The 18,108-nt window shown below is 34.7% G+C and overlaps 1 protein-coding gene and 2 pseudogenes across 3 annotated transcripts; 2 read left to right on the top strand and 1 right to left on the bottom strand.

The window, feature by feature from the left end:
• The first annotated feature begins 205 nt into the window (after positions 1-205).
• Positions 206-1,743, top strand: LOC107647064 (fatty acid elongase 3-like pseudogene; annotated as a pseudogene). Its single transcript, XR_015902667.1, has one exon. The product of XR_015902667.1 is annotated as a fatty acid elongase 3-like pseudogene (transcript).
• A 1,890-nt stretch (positions 1,744-3,633) lies between these two features.
• LOC107626061 (uncharacterized) lies at positions 3,634-8,039 on the bottom strand. The gene is made up of 3 exons (XM_016328843.3): positions 7,882-8,039; positions 7,481-7,748; positions 3,634-3,994 (listed from the first exon to the last, which is right to left on the bottom strand). Exons 1-3 carry the CDS (start codon positions 7,928-7,930, stop codon positions 3,937-3,939), a joined length of 375 nt encoding a protein of 124 aa, XP_016184329.1. The 5' UTR covers positions 7,931-8,039; the 3' UTR covers positions 3,634-3,936.
• Positions 8,040-13,842: 5,803 nt separating this feature from the next.
• Positions 13,843-15,993, top strand: LOC107626052 (lysM domain receptor-like kinase 4 pseudogene; annotated as a pseudogene). Its single transcript, XR_015902245.1, has one exon. The product of XR_015902245.1 is annotated as a lysM domain receptor-like kinase 4 pseudogene (transcript).
• Positions 15,994-18,108: the final 2,115 nt, after the last annotated feature.

Here is an 18,108-nt window from a genome sequence, read left to right as displayed (position 1 = left end):
ATTATATATAACGAAGATATTAGAAGAGTTGGTCTCTTTTTTTAAATATTTTTTATGATATATAATTCAAAAAATGATATTTTAAAAATTTAAATTCAAAATATTTTAATTAAAGTTATAAATTATTTACTATCTCAATTAATTTAATTTTTATTATTTTGTTACACATTTAATAAATAAATAAAAATAATGAATAGGTGCGGTACTATATATGATCTTTTTCTCTCACAAATGGAGTAATTGTTTAATCATCGCGCTGCTTGGCAGTTGGCACTGGCAGCCTCGCTATATCCCAGTGTCTCTCAGACGCAGTTTCCGAACAAATGAAAAAGCCCAAGTGACTATACCACGACCGCCACCGCACTCCATGGGCAACCGACCGCCGCCGTCGCCTCCACCGTCGATCCACGCCCTGATCACCTTCTACCTCTCGGAGCACCCTTCAATTGTCGGCTTCCGTTGGAGCCACACCCAATCGTGGGGCTCCACGTGGTCCTTCCTCTTCTCTTCCATATCCCTCTACCTCCTTGTCTCCCTCTCCCTATCCCTCCTCCTCCGCCCCCTCCGCCGTCCTCTTCCCCTCGGCCCCCTCCCCGCCCTCCACAGCCTCGCCTTGTCCCTCCTCTCCGCCACAATCTTCGCCGGCATATTCCTCTCCGCCGCGGCAGAGATCCGCGACACCCGGTGGTTCTGGCGCCGCACGAAGACTCCCTTGGAGTGGCTACTCTGTTTCCCACTGGGCACTCGCCCCTCCGGCCGGGTGTTCTTCTGGTCCTACCTCTACTATCTCTCCCGCTTCCTCCATATGCTCACCACCATTCTCGCAATCTTAAGACGTCGCAGGTTGTTGTTTTTTCAAGTCTTTAACCACTCCATCTCCGCCTTCACGTCATTTTTGTGGCTCGAATTCTCTCAGTCCTTTCAGGTCCTCGCAATCCTCTTCGCCACTCTTGTCTACTCCCTCGTCTACGGTTACAAGTTCTGGACAGCTATTGGCTTCCGCGGCGCCTGTTTTCCGTTCGTCCTCAACTGCCAGATCGCCCTCCTCGGTTGCAACGTTGCGTGCCACGTTGGGGTTTTCTTGCTCCACTTCTTCTTCAAGGGTGGGTGCAATGGGATTGGCGCGTGGGTCTTCAACTCTGTCCTCAACGGCGCTGTGTTGTTGCTGTTCCTCAACTTCTATGTGAGGGTTTATGTTTTTGGCAAGAGGGAGAGAAAGATTATTCATGGTGACTGTGATCGTGATCCTCGTGAGGCTGAGTCCAAGGCTCGCTCATCGTGCCCTGTTTTGATCTCTGGAAATTGAAAATCAGTTATTCCCTTCCGTCCCTCATAGTTTGTCCATTCAAAAATCCAATGTACTAATTTATGAAAGGGTGAAGACTCCCTTATAATTATCTCTACGTAAAGTTAATAGACGAAAAATATTAGATAATTTAATATATTTAATTAAATTATTATCGATCTAATAGCTTCACGTAAAAATAACTTGTGATGAATCCTCATCTTATCGAGTAGACAGTTATTTCAAAGCGGTGAGGAGTAGATAATGATAATTGTAAGCTGAGGATCAGAAAATGAGTGGCACTCTCTATGGTCTATGCTGCTGTTTGGGTCCAAAATTTCCAGGTTAATGGTTGGTCACTTTTTGTACAAAAGTATAGCTAAGACAAAAACAGTAGAAAGTGGAAAGTACCACTTTTTTAAGTATAGAAATAATTGAAACTACAATAATGTAGAAAATTAAAGTTTTGTCAATTACGTGTAATGAATATGATTGAGAATTTGTTGTGTTTGGTTATCACTTTATTTGAGGATGCATATCGCGTAGAATATTCATCTCACGTTAGGTTGAAACTTGAAATAATGAAGTCACTGCATAGCAGCAAGATACGAAGCACATGCCAGATATTCCATGATGCTTCGAATAAATTTCAGTTGGAGTTGGGTGCTATATATCTGTGTACTGGTTGGAAATTTTAGTGCTTTTTTGTACATAGAATTGTAAAAGAAATATGTATGTAACCAAATTCAGTTTAGGATATTGGTGTAATTTTGAGTTAAGTTTATTTTATAGGTGTGAATTATCCCAAAAAAATAAAATAAAATTACCGTGTAATCCGCAAACCGTGTAAACTAATTGATGAAAAAAAAAATTCAGTCTAGAATAAAATTACAAAGTTAAGGAGTGGAAAGATTCAGATATCTTCAATTAGGAATTATTGATTTAAGGTTACTCAAAATCTAGCTATTACAAAAACATTTACAATTTAAAATGTCAATTTTAATAAAAACAGACTCAATTTGTTAACTTAATCATTTTATCAGTAGTTATCAACTTATCATCTTTTAGGGAGATAAATTCTATTATGAAGAGATATTTGTGTGAAGAGAATGAAAAGAAGTGTGTATAATCTATTTCAACAACTTAATACAAATAAAATAGCACATTCTCCTAAAAAATATTTAATTATCTATAAATAAATTTTCATCTCTTTTTTAGATATTATTTTAAGAATTTAATTTTGACACACTGTTAACAAAAATTAATTTTACACATGTATCAAATGCAAAAATAATATTTTTTTTATTGACTACATGAATAATTGTCTAAAAAAACATATAAAATTTAACTTTATAAAATATTTTACACTATCAGTATATAAAAAAATAATTCTCTACATACAATCATTTTTCTATACAAGTTATTTATATTCACGCGCTTCGAGCCGTTATTGCACGTTCTTCTTCTTCTTGCTGCACGTTCTTCTTCCTCCTCTTATTCTTCTTCTCCTCCTCCTCTTCTTCTTCTTCTCCTCTTTTGTTATCGTCGTCACTAAAACCACCACTTCCTTCTCCTCCTCTTCCTCCTTTTTCATTGGAATTTCTTCAAGCTAATTTTTTCATTAGTAGTTTATGATTCTATAGGTGAATAATGTTTTATCGTTGATGGTTTGAATTGAATATAATGTAAAAGTTCTACATTGAAAAAAAATATTTTTTTTGTATTTGCAGTAAATTTGGGTGTAACACAAAAATATTTGGGTGTAACATGAAGATATTTGAGTGTATTTTAAGAATTTTTTGATGTATTTTTATTCTGATAAGTTCTGCATAATTCAAAACTCTTTCTCTTCCTCTTTTTCATCTTCTACTGTTTCTTCTTTTTTTTTTCATTATCATCATTATCTCCTTTTTTTTCTTATTCATCTTTTTCTTTTTATTTTACCTTATCAAGTTTCTTCTTGTTTTACTCTTACAAAAAATAAAAACAAAAAAAAATCAAACAAAGAAGAAGAAAAAATACATAATGCTGCAAAATTACTTAGAAGAGGATGAACTTACATTCATTTAACTAAAAGAAAGAAAGAAATAAGAAAAAAAGAAGAAAAAAATGCAGCATTAAAGAAAATATTTTTCTGTATTTGTAACAAATTTGGATGTAACACGAAGATATCTGAATATATTTTTAAAAATTTTGAATGTATTTTTATTCTGATAGATTTTGCATAATTCAAAACTCTTCCTCTTCCTCCTCTACTCATATAAAAATTAAACTCTTATTTGATATGTTCGCTCTTTTTAACATTTGTGCTTTCTAATAAAGTGATAAATTAAAGAGAACGGATAAAGTAGTTCAAAGCTATGGTGTGATTTTCTATAATATATATCATCTTTTACAACTGCGATGGAGAATTATCTTACACAAATGCAGTGCACATAATATTGTTTGCATTCGTTGTAGATAATGCTAATGCGTCTCAGAAGTTATACACAAATACTTTGTGAAATAATTGATAACTTCGTATGGACATACACTGATACACATGATATAGAGTCTATGAACGTTCGGGGCTTTTATTGCATATATTCCATAGATATCCAAGTTCTATAACCAAGTTGATTATGAGCCAACTTCAGTTTTCAGCCACATAATCAAAAGCAGCAGCGACAACACTCCTCTAGCAGACAACAGCAACACAGCGCTGCAACGCTGTACAGGGAAACAAAGGCCTCTCAGTAACTCAGTTAGCAGCATGGCACCATAAAAATAAACAATGCATGAAGTGGAAAAACCAAGTTAAGGAAACATATCATGGATTCTGTAATTTGAGAAAATGACAAGTCGATTTTTCAAGCTGAAATAAAACAATTACATAGATTACGACTAATGAAGAGTAAAAAGCCTAAATAGTATACAAGAAGATAGAGATAATGATCAATTTGATCCTCTCCAAGGTCTTTTTCCGTACAACCAAGGTCATTTAAAAAAAAAAAAAAAACAATATTTTAGTCCTTGGGTTTTCAACCATGAATCAAGTCCCTCGTACAAATTCTGTTTTGACACTATTAGAGGGGTGCTAATGTGGGCCGCTAAATGCCACATGGCATAGTAGCATGGCCTATCAATGCCAGAAATCATTGTGGCCTGTAATACTTAAGAGACCTCATCAATACTTCACTAACGGCAGCCCAGTGCATAAGCATGCCGCGTTAATACAAGGTCCAAGGAAAGGCCGCACCCAAAAGGTGTAATGTACGCAACCTAACATGATAACTACATCAGTGATTGTTTCCACAGCTTGAACCAATGACCTTGAGATCACACAGAGACAACTCAACCATTGTTCGAACGCTCCATTTCCAATACTTCACTAACATCAAAATAATATATGTTCGAGGGACTAACTTGATTTATTATTAAAACTCGGACAAATTGATTATCGGTGAAAATTCTAGAACCAAATTGATATTATATCCAAGAAGATATAGTCCACCATTGAGTCCAACAATCCTCCTAGATAGACAAAGATTCTATGATCCTAAACCGATCTTATCTAAGGATTGCAAATTCCAAATTCTTATATGAAGTGGAGATTTAATTATCTTAGGTAGCGTTTGTTTTGAGGTACTGGAATGGAGACCGAAAGACTAGGACTCAGTATCATGTTTGTTGGCCCAGAGATTGATACTAAAATATCAGTATCCGTCTCCAAAATTTCAATATTTCAGTACCTCTAAAAAGTGAGAACACAGAAAACTGAAATTTTTCGGGACGGAGACTAAAACTTTAACCTATAATTTCTTCCCAAAATACCCTTATCCCAAATTATTAATTCCAAGTTTACCCTCGTTCAGTTCTTCAACCACCACCTCTGCCCTATCGCCGCTGCAAGGACCACCATCTCTCACATCCCAACTCCACCCCATCTCTCATTCCTACTACTTCAGCCATCATCCCTCCTTGCATCCATCATTACCAACAACAATAATATCAACACTATCAAAATCAAAACAATAATACCAACAACAATAATATCAAATATATCTCAAAATCAGAACAGCGGGAGAAGAGAAGAAAGGAGAGGAAGGAAGGAGGAGACAGCGGCGCAGAAAGAGGAGCCGCCGACGGGTGCTGGGTGACAGTGACGGAGTGCGAGAGAGAGCGTGAGGGTGCGAGAAGACGTGGGTGCTAGGCGACGGCGACAGAGCGCGAGAACGACGTGGGTGCTGGGCGACGGCGATGGGAGTGCGAGAAAGAGCATTGGAATAAGGGGTGTGATTGTTATTGACGGAGGCAGAAGCCATTGGAATCGGCGATGAAGAGTGGAATATGTAGCGAAGCAAAGAAGAGAGCGGAATAAGGGGTGTGATTGTTGAGATTCAGTGAAGAGAGGAGAAAGACTAGGGGGTAAGTAAGGTTCTTTTTAATTTTTTTAATTAATGAGGATATTTTAGTAATTTTACTTATTTAAGTCTCTGTATTTATTTTAAACTGAATAGGATACTAGTCACAAAAAAAAAAAAAACAAATAGAATACTAAGACATAACTCAGTCCTGTACACTTTTACACCAAACACAATACAGAGACTTATTTCAGTCTCTGTCTCTTCCAAATGCTACCATAGTGTCTTCAATAGATTTCTTTTGAATAATACAAGACGCCTCATGGTAAGTGCTACAAGATTGCACAAGTCTATCCATCCTAAAATTTGGACCTGAGAGATCAAGGAATGACACATAGTATAGAGAAGGAAACCTGTTGGAAGTGTTTGGTACATTAGACAAGGGACAAAAATATACAAATAGAGAGACGCATAATGTGTTTGGTTAGCGAGACAGATAGAAAAGTTCCAATAAGATAGACTACTCAAGAATTACATATTTCTTTCCCGTAAATGAGGAGGAATTCATCAATGAAATGTTAAGTCTTGGTTCAGACCTTGAACAAAAAGTAATCATTTTAATTTAGATTAGTAGATTATCCTTTTAATATATTTTGAAAGCAGAAATGCATTGTGCATGTTACATATGATTGAATCTCTCTATGCAATGTGGATATCACACACAAAATCAAAATTTTATCAACCAAATAATCGATTGAGATAATGATTAGATGTGTAATGCTTATGGGGCGTATGGGTACCATTCATTGGTTTTCATACCAAAACTGAATATGTACCAAGTATAAGTAGTTCTTGGGAGCACATGAACGTTTTCTCTTATCATCCAGATTCCGCGATAAAATTTAAGGTTTGAAACTTCGAGCATAGCAACTGATTCTGTGATGGAACATTCTGATGGTCGCAGGTAACTAACTCCCTCAACCTAACAGCCTAATCCTGTGGAAGAAAGAGGGTAAAAGCTAGAAAGATAACATGCTTGCGGCTATGGTGTAATCCAATAAAATCAAAACCTAGTAGTTTGGAAAGTTCAATAATGCCCCTTACGAGAAAGGAGCTACAACCATGAGAATTTTCAAGACCCACGGCGACAAAGGAAGCGTACAGCTAGTGTCAGATTTTCTTTTTCCTTCCCTCACTTACTCTCCTCTATATGGAAATATAATTAGATAAAAGAAATGAATGTTGTCTAGATTTCTGCTTTCTTCCATGGACCAATATATTTAGTTATGAAAGGGTTGAGTAAATGCTCAAATGGATCCTTCAAGATTAACATGTTCAGGTAGCCACCCAGGAGAAGAGAAGCAAGCTACCTTCCATATCTATAGGAGGCAACAGTAAAAAGCTGGTAAGCGACCAGGAACGTGTTCCACATTCTATCTAGTCTTTGCTCTTACCTACGCTCCACCTCACATAGAAGAAGGGAACACCTTTACATAGAAGAATGAGTAACAAATTAACTATGATCATCACATTAGTCCCTAACCCAACTTAGTCCTTAATCCATTTTCTCTATCTTGACGCAGTTTGACCCATGCTGATGTGCAATACTAAGTTCTAGCAACAGGCTATTGAATATTTTGACTGAATGGAAATTTGGGAAACCAATTTGACTCTTGTCTGAACTTTAACCAGCCTCACTTATAACTACAAGAAGAAATACCATCTAAGCTACAGTCCACAGGCTAAGAATTTCACTTTAAATTAACTAAGAATTTTAATAATCCATTATTAATTATCCAAGCAGTAAATTGGAAAAATAAAATGAAAAAAAAAAAGAAAAGAAAAATCATACCAGCCTCTCAAGACTGAAAAACAGCCATCATCATCATGATGGTGATGTCCGACGACATGAGAGTGCGGCGGAGGTGGCGGTGGATACCCGCTATTGAAATAACCCTGGTATCCTTGATAGCGTGGTGGGTGTGGAGACTGCGGCGGCCGTGGCGGCGGGTACCCAGTATGTGGCTGCGGTGGTGGCGGCGCCGGAGGGTATAGTTCGTGTGGCGCTGTCGATGGGAACCCCGGTTGTGGTGGTGGGGGTGGATAAGGAGATCCGTAACCTAGGTAGAAAAAAAATCCACTGATTTCATAAGAAAAGTTTCCAGTGCCTTCGAAAATTACAGAAACGATTTGTATATATAGAAACAAGAATACAAGGAAACAAAGAAGAAAATGTTCATTGATCGTGAGCACCTGGTGGTTGTGGCGGTGGAGGGTATGGTTCATGGGGTCCTCTGGTCATTTTGGTCTTGTGGGTACTACTAACTTACCAAGTGGCTAAATCTTTTCAGTGAAGAAATTGTGAAGAAAGGGTTTGAGAGATTAGAGAAAAAACCAAAGACGATGTAGATGCATAGTTGGTGGGACCGGTTATTTAATTGTTTTGTTGGCCTCCCTCAATAATATGCTAACACGTGTTTGAATGAGGATTTTTAATTTTTAATGTATATCTCGGAATATTTTCTATTTAAAATTTTAAATTAATAAAATATAATAGAATTAACCAACAAAAACGCGCTTTTTAATTTGTACATCGAAGCCTAGCTGGTGTTGCACTCGGTTGTGGAAAGGAGGAAACTTTACATTGGTGTGGTGTCAGAATCGAATGGAAATCAGACCTGCGATTTTATAACTCATTTCATAAAAAAATTATACACTATTAACAACACGGAGTTCTAGGATCTGACACTAACAAAAAATTTGCCCCACAGATCTATATCTGGGGAAGACACACACACGCTTTCCATATCGAAAAAATTGAACCACAAAAACGTCCCTTAATTATTCAAATGCTAACAAAAATGTACCTGAATTTTACTATCGAACAAAAATGCTTTCAAATAATTTTAAAACGCGACAAAAATGTTCAACAATAAATATATATTTTCAAAAAATACCTTAGAGATTAAATTTTGATGCGATTTTTTGCAAGCATGATTATAAAAATGAGATATTATTATCCTTAAAATTTGGTGATTTTTCGTTAAGAATATATTTTTTTAATTTTTTTGTTAACGACCAATAATATTTTTAAAAAATCACAAAAAAAGATATACTTAGCAAAAAATTATCAAACTTTAAGAATAATAATACTAATTTTTTTAATCATATTTGCAAAAAATTGCATCAAAATTCAACCTCTAATGTATTTTTTGAGGAATACATATTTAATGTTAAATTTTTTGCAAGATTATCTAACATTAAATATGTATTTATCAAAAAATACATTAGAGATTAAATTTTGATGCAATTTTTTGCAAGCATGATTAGAAAAATGAGATATTATTATTCTTAAAATTTGATAATTTTTTGTTAAGTATATATTGTTTTTATAATTTTTTTGTTAACAACCAATAATAATATGTGAAATTGTTAAGTATCCATGTAAATAAATAATGTAAAGAACTTATTGTTAAGTTTTATTTTCTATGTATTTAAGTTTCAAATGTGATGTATATAAATAATGAAATATTAATGTTTATGAATTTTGAAATCATTAAATGTGCCAAGTTTTAAAATAAAATTTTAGTATATGACATTATTTTTATGTACAGTATTTCTTAGAAAAATAATTTCGATCAAGTTTTCAATTTAACTGTGCATACTACTCATTTTATTATTATTTGTCTTTGAAGAGAATGGCAAGAATATATAATGAAGATGTATGCCTTGCGGATAGTGCAAGTTTGCACACCATTCTCAAAAGTGATATATATTTTAACCATCTGGTGACAAAAGAAGAATGTGTTAATACTATTATTGGCTCAGGCAATGTGATAGAAGGCTCCGGAAGAGCTATAATTTTGTTTCCTGGAGGAACAAATTTATAATAAATAATGCACTATTATCTACCAAGTCTCTGAGGAACTTGTTGAGTTTCAAAAATATTCGCCGAAATGGATATCATATTGAGACAATGAATGAGGGAAATCATGAGTATTTATATATAACAACTCATGATTCAAATAAGAAAGTTATATTAGAAAAATTACCCTTCACTCTCATCTGGGTTATATTACACCAAGATTAGTGCAATTGAATCACATGCCATTGTAAACCAGAAGTTTACTAGCCCAAATGAATTCATAATTTGGCACGACCGATTGGGTCATCCGGGAACAACCATGATGAGGAGAATTATTGAAAACTCACATGGACATTCACTAAAGAATCAGAAGATTCTTAAAACTAGTGAATTTTGTTGTGCTGCATGTTCTCAAGGAAAGTTAATTTTAAGGCCATCACCAGTAAAGATTGGATTTGAGTCCCCTAAATTCCTAGAAAGGATTCAAGGTGATATATGTGGACCTATTCATCCACCATGTGAATCTTTTATATATTTTATGGTCCTAATAGACGCATCTTCGAGATGGTCACATGTGTGCTTATTATCTTCTCGCAACCTGGCGTTTGCGAGATTACTGGCTCAAATTATTCGATTAAAAGCACAATTTCCAGAAAATCCAATCAAAGCAATTCGTCTTTATAATGTTGGTGAATTTACTTCCCAAGCTTTTGATGCTTATTGTATGGCTAATGGAATAAGTGTTGAACATCCAGTAGCTTATATTCACACACGAAATGGGTTAGCAGAATCACTTATTAAACGCCTCCAATTAATTGCTAGACCCTTACTTATGAGAACAAATCTCCCAACCTTGGTTTGGGGCATGCTATTTTACATGCCGCAGCACTTATTCATTTGAGGCCAACGAGTTACCATCAGTTTTCTCCTATGCAATTAGCTTTTGGCCAGCAGCCAAATATTTTCCATTTAAGATTATTTGGGTGTGCAATATATGTTCCCATTGCACCACCTAATCGCACCAAAATGGGATCCCAAAGAAAATTGGGAATATATGTTGGATATGATTCTCCTTCTATAGTGAGGTATCTTGAAATACAAACTGGAGATGTATTTAAAGCCCGGTTTGTATATTGTCATTTTGATGAATCAAAATTTCCAACATTAGGGGGAGAGAATAAGCTTCCTGAAAAGAAACTTAATTGGAATGCATCATCCTTGATGCATTTAGATCTTCGATCAGGGCAATGTGAACTAGAAGTTTAAAAAATTATACATTTGCAAAGAATAGCAAATGAATTGCCTGATGTATTTTCTGATACAAAGAGGATAACCAAGTCGTATATACCAGCGCAAAATACTCCAATTCGAATTGATGTCTCAGTTGGACAAATTGCCACCGAAGCAAATACACGTCAGAAGCGTGGCAGGCCTGTCGGTTCCAAAGACAAAAATCCTCGAAAGAGAAAAGAGGTAAATACTATTCTTGTTGAAAAATACATAGTAAAGACACCTGCAGTTGTCCAAAATTCTGATATAATTTTAACGCCAGAAGACGTTCAGGTACCTGAAAATTGTGAAAATGACGAGATCTCGATAAATTATGTCTTTACAGGAGAGAAATGGGACCGAAATAAGACAATTGTCAATGAAATATTTGCATATAATGTAGCATTAAATATCATGCATGAAAGTAAGGATCTTGAGCCAAGATTAGTCGAAGAATGTCGACAAAGAAATGATTGGCCAAAATGGAAAGAAGCCATGAAGGCTGAGTTAGACTCACTTGCAAAACGTGAAGTCTTTGGACCTGTAGTCCGTACACCTGAAGATGTAAAACCTGTTGGATACCGATGAGTATTTGTGAGAAAATGAAATGAGAAAAATAAAGTTGTGCGCTACAAAGCTCGACTTGTAGCACAAGATTTTTCACAAAGGCCCGATATAGATTATGAAGAAATGTATTCCCCTATAGTGGATGCGATAACATTGCGTTATTTGGTCAGTTTATCTGCATATCATAAACTACATATGCATTTAATGGATGTGGTAACAACCTACTTATACGGCTCATTAGATCGGGATATCTATATGAAAGTCCCTGAATGACTAAAGATATCTAAACCATCCAATGAATATTCGCAAGGGTTATACTCAGTCAAATTGCAAAGATCTTTATATGGTCTAAAGCAATATAGAGGAATGTGGTATAATCGTCTTACTGAGTATCTGGCCAAAAATGGATTCAAGAATGATAATATCTGTCCATGTGTTTTCATAAAAAAATCTGCATCTGGATTCATTATAATTGCTGTGTACGTTGATGATTTAAATATCATTGGGACTCCGGAAGAGATTCCAACAATTATAAAAACTCTAAAAGAAGAGTTTGAGATGAAAGATCTTGGAAGGACTAAATTTTGTCTCGGCCTGCAGATCGAGCATATAAAAAATTGGATATTTATTCATCAAATAACATACACAGAGAAGATCTTGAAAAGATTTTATATGGATAAGTCACATCCCTTGAGTACCCCAATGATCGTAAGATCTTTGGATGTGGAGAAGGATCAATTCCGTCCTAAAGAAAAGAATGAAGATATCCTTGGTCCTGAAGTACCATATCTTAGTGCCATTGGAGTGCTAATGTATTTTGCTAATAATACACTACCTGATATATCATTTGCTGTAAATTTACTAGCAAGGTATAGTTCCTCTCCTACCAGAGACATTGGAGTGGAATCAAGCAAATCTTTCGATATCTTCATGGGACAGTTGATATGGAATTGTTTTATCCCTATGGATCCAAGTCACAATTAGTTGGTTATGCAGATGCTGGATACTTGTCTGATCCACATAAAGGGAGATCTCAAACAGGATATCTGTTCACATATGGGGTACAACTATATCATGGAGGTCCACGAAACAGACGATTGCTGCAACATCCTCTAATCATGCCGAAATACTAGCGATTCATGAAGCTAGTCGCGAGTGTTTTTGGCTCAAAAGTCTGATTCAATATATTCTGTCATCATGTGGACTGGTTGATTATAAGATAGCTCCAACTGTCCTGTTTGAAGATAATACAGCATGCATTGCTCAACTTAAAGTCAGATACATCAAGGGTGATAGAACAAAGCATATTTCTCCCAAATTCTTCTTCACTCATGATCTTCAAAATCAAGGGACAATTGATATCCAACAGATCTGCTCAAGTGATAATTTGACAGATTTATTCACAAAGTCACTCCCAAAATCCTCCTTTGAAAGATTGGTACATGAGATTGGGATGCGCCGGTTTCAAGACATTAAATGATGTCGACAAAAAGGGGAGACTGTACTCTTTTTTCCTTGATCAGGTTTTTTCCCATTGAGTTTTTCTTGACAAGGTTTTTAATGAGGCAGTCCCCATCACTAAAGGATATTGTACTCTTTTTCCTTCACTAAGGTTTTTTCCCACTGGGTTTTTCTTTAGTAAGGTTTTAACGAGGCATATTCATAAATGAGCATCTAAGAAGGAGTGTTGTGATAAAAACAAATTAAATGCCCATTTATGAGATTGGGGGCTAACTTTTCCTATACTGAAGGAATAATTTTTCAAGGCAAATTGAAAGTTAATGAAAGGTTGAATGATTGAATATTTGTATGTATAAATAGAGGACGAATCCTCACGTAACATACACACAACAATAAAATCTTCTTCCTCTCTTTATATTAAACTTTTCTCCTCCCTCTTTCATATGCTACTAATATATAAGAATAGTAAATATATAAGTTTCTATTATTATAATGAGATAATTATATTGGTGAATATCAAAGTTAGAGTCTTCTATTTATACTTATTTACTTTATATTTATTATATCTTCATCAGTTATTTATTTTACAACACAAGGATATTATTAAGAAAAAAAACATTGACTTTAATGATAATGATAATAACTATTATTATTATTATTATTATTATTATTATTATTATTATTATTATTATTATACAAGTGTTGTTAAAACTAAAATTATACTTTATTTAACAATAATTTTAAAAAATATTGCTAAATAATATAAAACCGTTACTTTAATTTTAACATTTTTTAAAATATCATAACTACTCTAATCATTATAACATAAATATACTAAAATGACTATATTATATATATATAAGTTGATTGAATTGCACACAAACTATCATAAGAGAGACTTGTTCAAAAGCCCGGTCTAAAATGCCCAATCCAGCCTGTTGTGCAAGAGCAAGAGAATATTTCTAACAACCAATTCTGACCAGCAATTTGAAGACACTGCGCGTTTGCAATATTAAATTCAGACCAAATCAATAAAATAAAGGACCACATTTAAACGAAAAATAATGCAACCTATAATTATTCTCTATAACACTTCTTTATTCGTCACCTTGTTCCTCCATATCCTTCCCTCTTCCTCACTCAGAATGCAATCCTTTACCATCATTATCCATGTCCTCACCTTGTCCTTATTGTATCATTTCTATGTGATTCTAGCTCAGCAACCTTACATTGGTGTGGCCACAACTGCATGTTCCCAAACTCTTAACTCAAATTCAATCCTCGGTTACACTTGCAATGGCTTGAAACCTAGTTGCCAATCTTACCTTACCTTCGAGTCTCAAATCAACTACAACTCTGTTCCTACAATTTCTTCTTTGTTGAACATTGATCCCACCCAGCTTTCCAAAGCGAATTCCGTTTCCCAGAACGCAACCTTTGAAATAAACAAGCTGGTGATTGTTCCTGTAAACTGTTCCTGTTTTGCTAATCAGTATTATCAGTATAACACTTCTTATAAGGTCCAAAGTGGCGACAACTATTTCATCATTGCTAACAACACTTTTGAAGGCCTTTCAACATGTCAAGCTATGAAGGATCAAAACAAAATCGATGAGTTAAAGCTTTCACCCGGTGATAAACTTAGAGTTCCTCTTAGATGTGCTTGTCCTACAAAGAATCAAACAGAGAAAGGTTTCAAGTACCTATTGAGTTACTTAGTTTCCTTTGGGGATGATGTTTCTCACATTAGTGAAAGATTTGGTGTTACCATTGAAACAATTCTTGAAGCTAATAGCCTTTCTTCCCAGAAACCAACCATCAATCCTTTTACCACACTTCTGGTTCCCCTTCAAGAAAAGCCATCAAGTTCACAAACGGTTATGACTCCACCGCCTCCGTCTCTGTCGCCATCGCAGCCGCCTCCGTCTTCTTCTGGTGGAAGTTCAAGCAAGACTTGGGTCTATGTGGTTGTCGGAGTTGTCGGAGGTGTAGTCTTAGTTTTAGTCCTCTTCTCCATCATTTTCAGGAAGCATTTTCACAAAATCAGAAAGAAGAAGAAGAAAGGCAATTCTGTGATTGTGTCTAAGAGCTTTGAAGCAATTGAGAAACAACAGGGGAAGAAGTTGGAGGAAGATTCAGAAACATTGTCAGAGATCATATCCGACATAGCACAATCATTCAAGGTTTACAAATTCAAGGAACTGCAGAGTGCAACAAATGATTTCAGTTCCGAATTATTGATCAAAGGGTCCGTTTATCGCGGCCTTATAAATGGAGATTTAGCTGCAATCAAGAAGATAAACAGAGATGTGTCCAAAGAGGTACAATTGCTGAACAAAGTGAATCATTCTAACGTGATTCGCCTCTCCGGCGTTAGCTTCAACGAGGGACATTGGTATCTTGTTTATGAGTATGCTGCTAATGGACCATTGAGTGATTGTATTTTTATGGAAAATGGCCAGTTCTTGAGTTGGAAACAGAGAATAAAAATTGCATTGGATGTGGCCACAGGACTTGACTATCTTCACAGTTTCACTTCTCCACCTTTTATCCACAAGGATTTAAAATGTGACAACATTCTTCTAGACGCTGATTTCAGGGCGAAGATTGCCAACTTTGGCCTCGCCCGGTCGATACAAGGCGAGGAAGACGAATTTTCGATGACAAGGCACATAGTGGGGACAAGAAATTACATGGCTCCTGAGTATTTGCAAAATGGTATAGTGTCTACAAAGCTTGATGTCTACGCATTTGGGGTTATGGTGGTGGAAATACTCACTGGAAGAGATGTTGCTGCTATCTACGCGGAATATGACAAGAAGAATTTAGAAGAAATTTTAAGCAGCATAGTTAAAGAGGAAGGAGATCATGAAAGACTAAAGGAATTTATGGATCCGTCATTGAAAGGAAATTATGCAACGGAGCATGCTGTGTTTATTATTGGAATGATTGAAAAATGTATAAAGAAAGATCCAGCTAGTCGACCTTCAATGCAAGACATTGTGTCATCTTTGTCCAAAGCCTTGGACTCATTGAACTGGGAATCCTTGGTTAATATCTCAGGATAGCAGACCTTTAGCTAAAAGGAATTGATGTTGTGACTTTTGACAAATCTGTAGCTTCTTTATTTCTTTCTTTCTCTTTCTCTTTCTTTCTTTTTTTCCTTTCTAAAATACTAAAAACATCATCTCCTACTTTATTTATAATCTTCCATGTTCTTCACGTACAAATGAAATAAAAAAAAAAAAATTAGGAAACGTTCCTTTGATTTTAAATGGCAATATCAAATCACTATTAAGAGTTTGACCAATACTCTGCAGCATGTAAACACTCTGTTCATCTATGTATCTTTTAAAAGTTGTACAATATTCAGTCTTTTATTACAATAATTTAAAAAAAATAAAATAAACACATCTAAAAATTCTAAATAGATTTAGTGTCTTTTTAAAATTAAGAGTAAAGTATCGTTTTTGTCCCCAACGTTTGAGGTAAATCCTATTTGTGTCCCTAACGTATTAAATCGTCCTATTTGTATCCCTAACGTTTGTAAAAGTGATTCAATGTTATCGTGCCGTCAATTACACATCATGAGCGCTTTAGTTTGAGTTTTAAAAATCTCTTCTTGAAAATAGAATCGATGATCTACTTCGAAAAATAGCTCATCAAATATTGAAACTAATTCCTACAACATTTACATAATTCACCTTTCTAAGGACATTATTGAATCTAAACACAAATAGTGGGTATAATATTAAAATCGAACACATCCAGGTGAGATCTAATTGAGAATGAATACATCTAAGTGAGAATAATTGAAAAATATAATCTGATTTGTTAGTATAATTGATAGTAGGATAACATTAAATCACTTTTATAAACGTTAAGGATACAAATAGGACGATTTAAACGTTAGGGACACAAATATGACTTACCCCAAATGTTGGGACAAAAACGATACTTTACTCTAAAATTAAATACACATTCAAAATACAAATTAAATAAAACTAAAATTTAAAATTTTAATTTTAATTTTAAATTTCTGTTTCAAATTTAATATATTTAATTATTAATATATTACATTACAATTTAAATACACATCCAAAAATCAAATTAGTTAGAATTCAAAATTTTGAATTTAAAATTCTAAAATAAATCTTAAACCATCTTAAATCACTAGTAAAATCTTCGCTCCGTAAAGATCCAGAGCTGCAACGCCTCCCCCTCCTCATCTGTGGCCCGCTTTCGTCTTCTCCCGCGTTGCGCACTCCTCTGCGACGATCTCCTCCTTCGCTGACGCGCTCTTTCCCGCGACGCGCTCTTCCCCACGACGCGCACTTTCCCACGACACGCACTTCCTCTGCGCACACCCCGCGCCTCCTCAATCAATGGGCTCCTCCCCGTCCCTGGTCTCCTCCCTCGCGCCACGCACAACCGCCCCCTTCTCCCACGCCTCCCCCTATCTCCTCCCCCACGTCGCACTCCTTCTGTCTCTGGTAATTCTGCTTGCAAAATTCTAAAAAAATTCGGTTGAGTTCATTCATGAAAATATGTTATCCTTCTTTTTCCGCTTAATAAAAAGTTCTATTTTTTTAAATTTATGTATAATATTGAAAATGTCTGTGTTTTTTTCTTTTTTTTTTTAAATGTATTTGTGATTATAATTTTTTTTTGCACTCATATGTTTGATTTGAGAGTTGTAATGTTAACCTAATTTGGATGTGTCAATACTTAATTTTGGATGTGTTTATGTTGTTCATTATATTCTTATGTACATATATAAGTTTTTTTACATGAGTTTTGGATGTGTTGATAAAATATTTAGAGTGCATTCTTATAATTTTGAATTTGTATTTGAGTTTAATTTGTTCTGTATTCAATATGTAATTTAGAACTACAATGACAATAATTTAGATGTGTTAATATATAATTTCGAATGTATTTATGTTGTTTATTTAATTTTAGATGTATTTTTGACATGAATTTTGAATGTTTTGAATAAAAAAAATAATTGAAGTGAGTTTAATTGATTTTGAAAACTTCACTAATTTTTAAAAAATTAGTACACGAAAAATTGTTACGATTATTATGGTTTGGTTTGCAAAATCCTTTTTTTTATTGCAAGTAGTTACAAATTTTAGGGTGACAAGTATTTAAAATAAAAGTGGTTCCTTAAAAATAGGAAATATGATTAATTAAAAAATTAAAATAATAAAATATTAAATTTAAAGGTTGAATAAAGACTGAATTTTGTTGTACAAGTAGCATTTTCCATAAACACTGAACAAGAAATGCTCAAAATTATTGTAAGAAATTTGACA

Source organism: Arachis ipaensis, chromosome B1 (assembly GCF_059453495.1).
Source record: "Arachis ipaensis isolate K30076 ecotype BB chromosome B1, ASM5945349v1, whole genome shotgun sequence".
NCBI classification, from domain to species: Eukaryota; Viridiplantae; Streptophyta; class Magnoliopsida; order Fabales; family Fabaceae; genus Arachis; species Arachis ipaensis.
The sequence above is the reverse complement of the archived record's forward strand: the minus strand, read 5'-3'. Positions and strand labels throughout refer to the sequence as shown.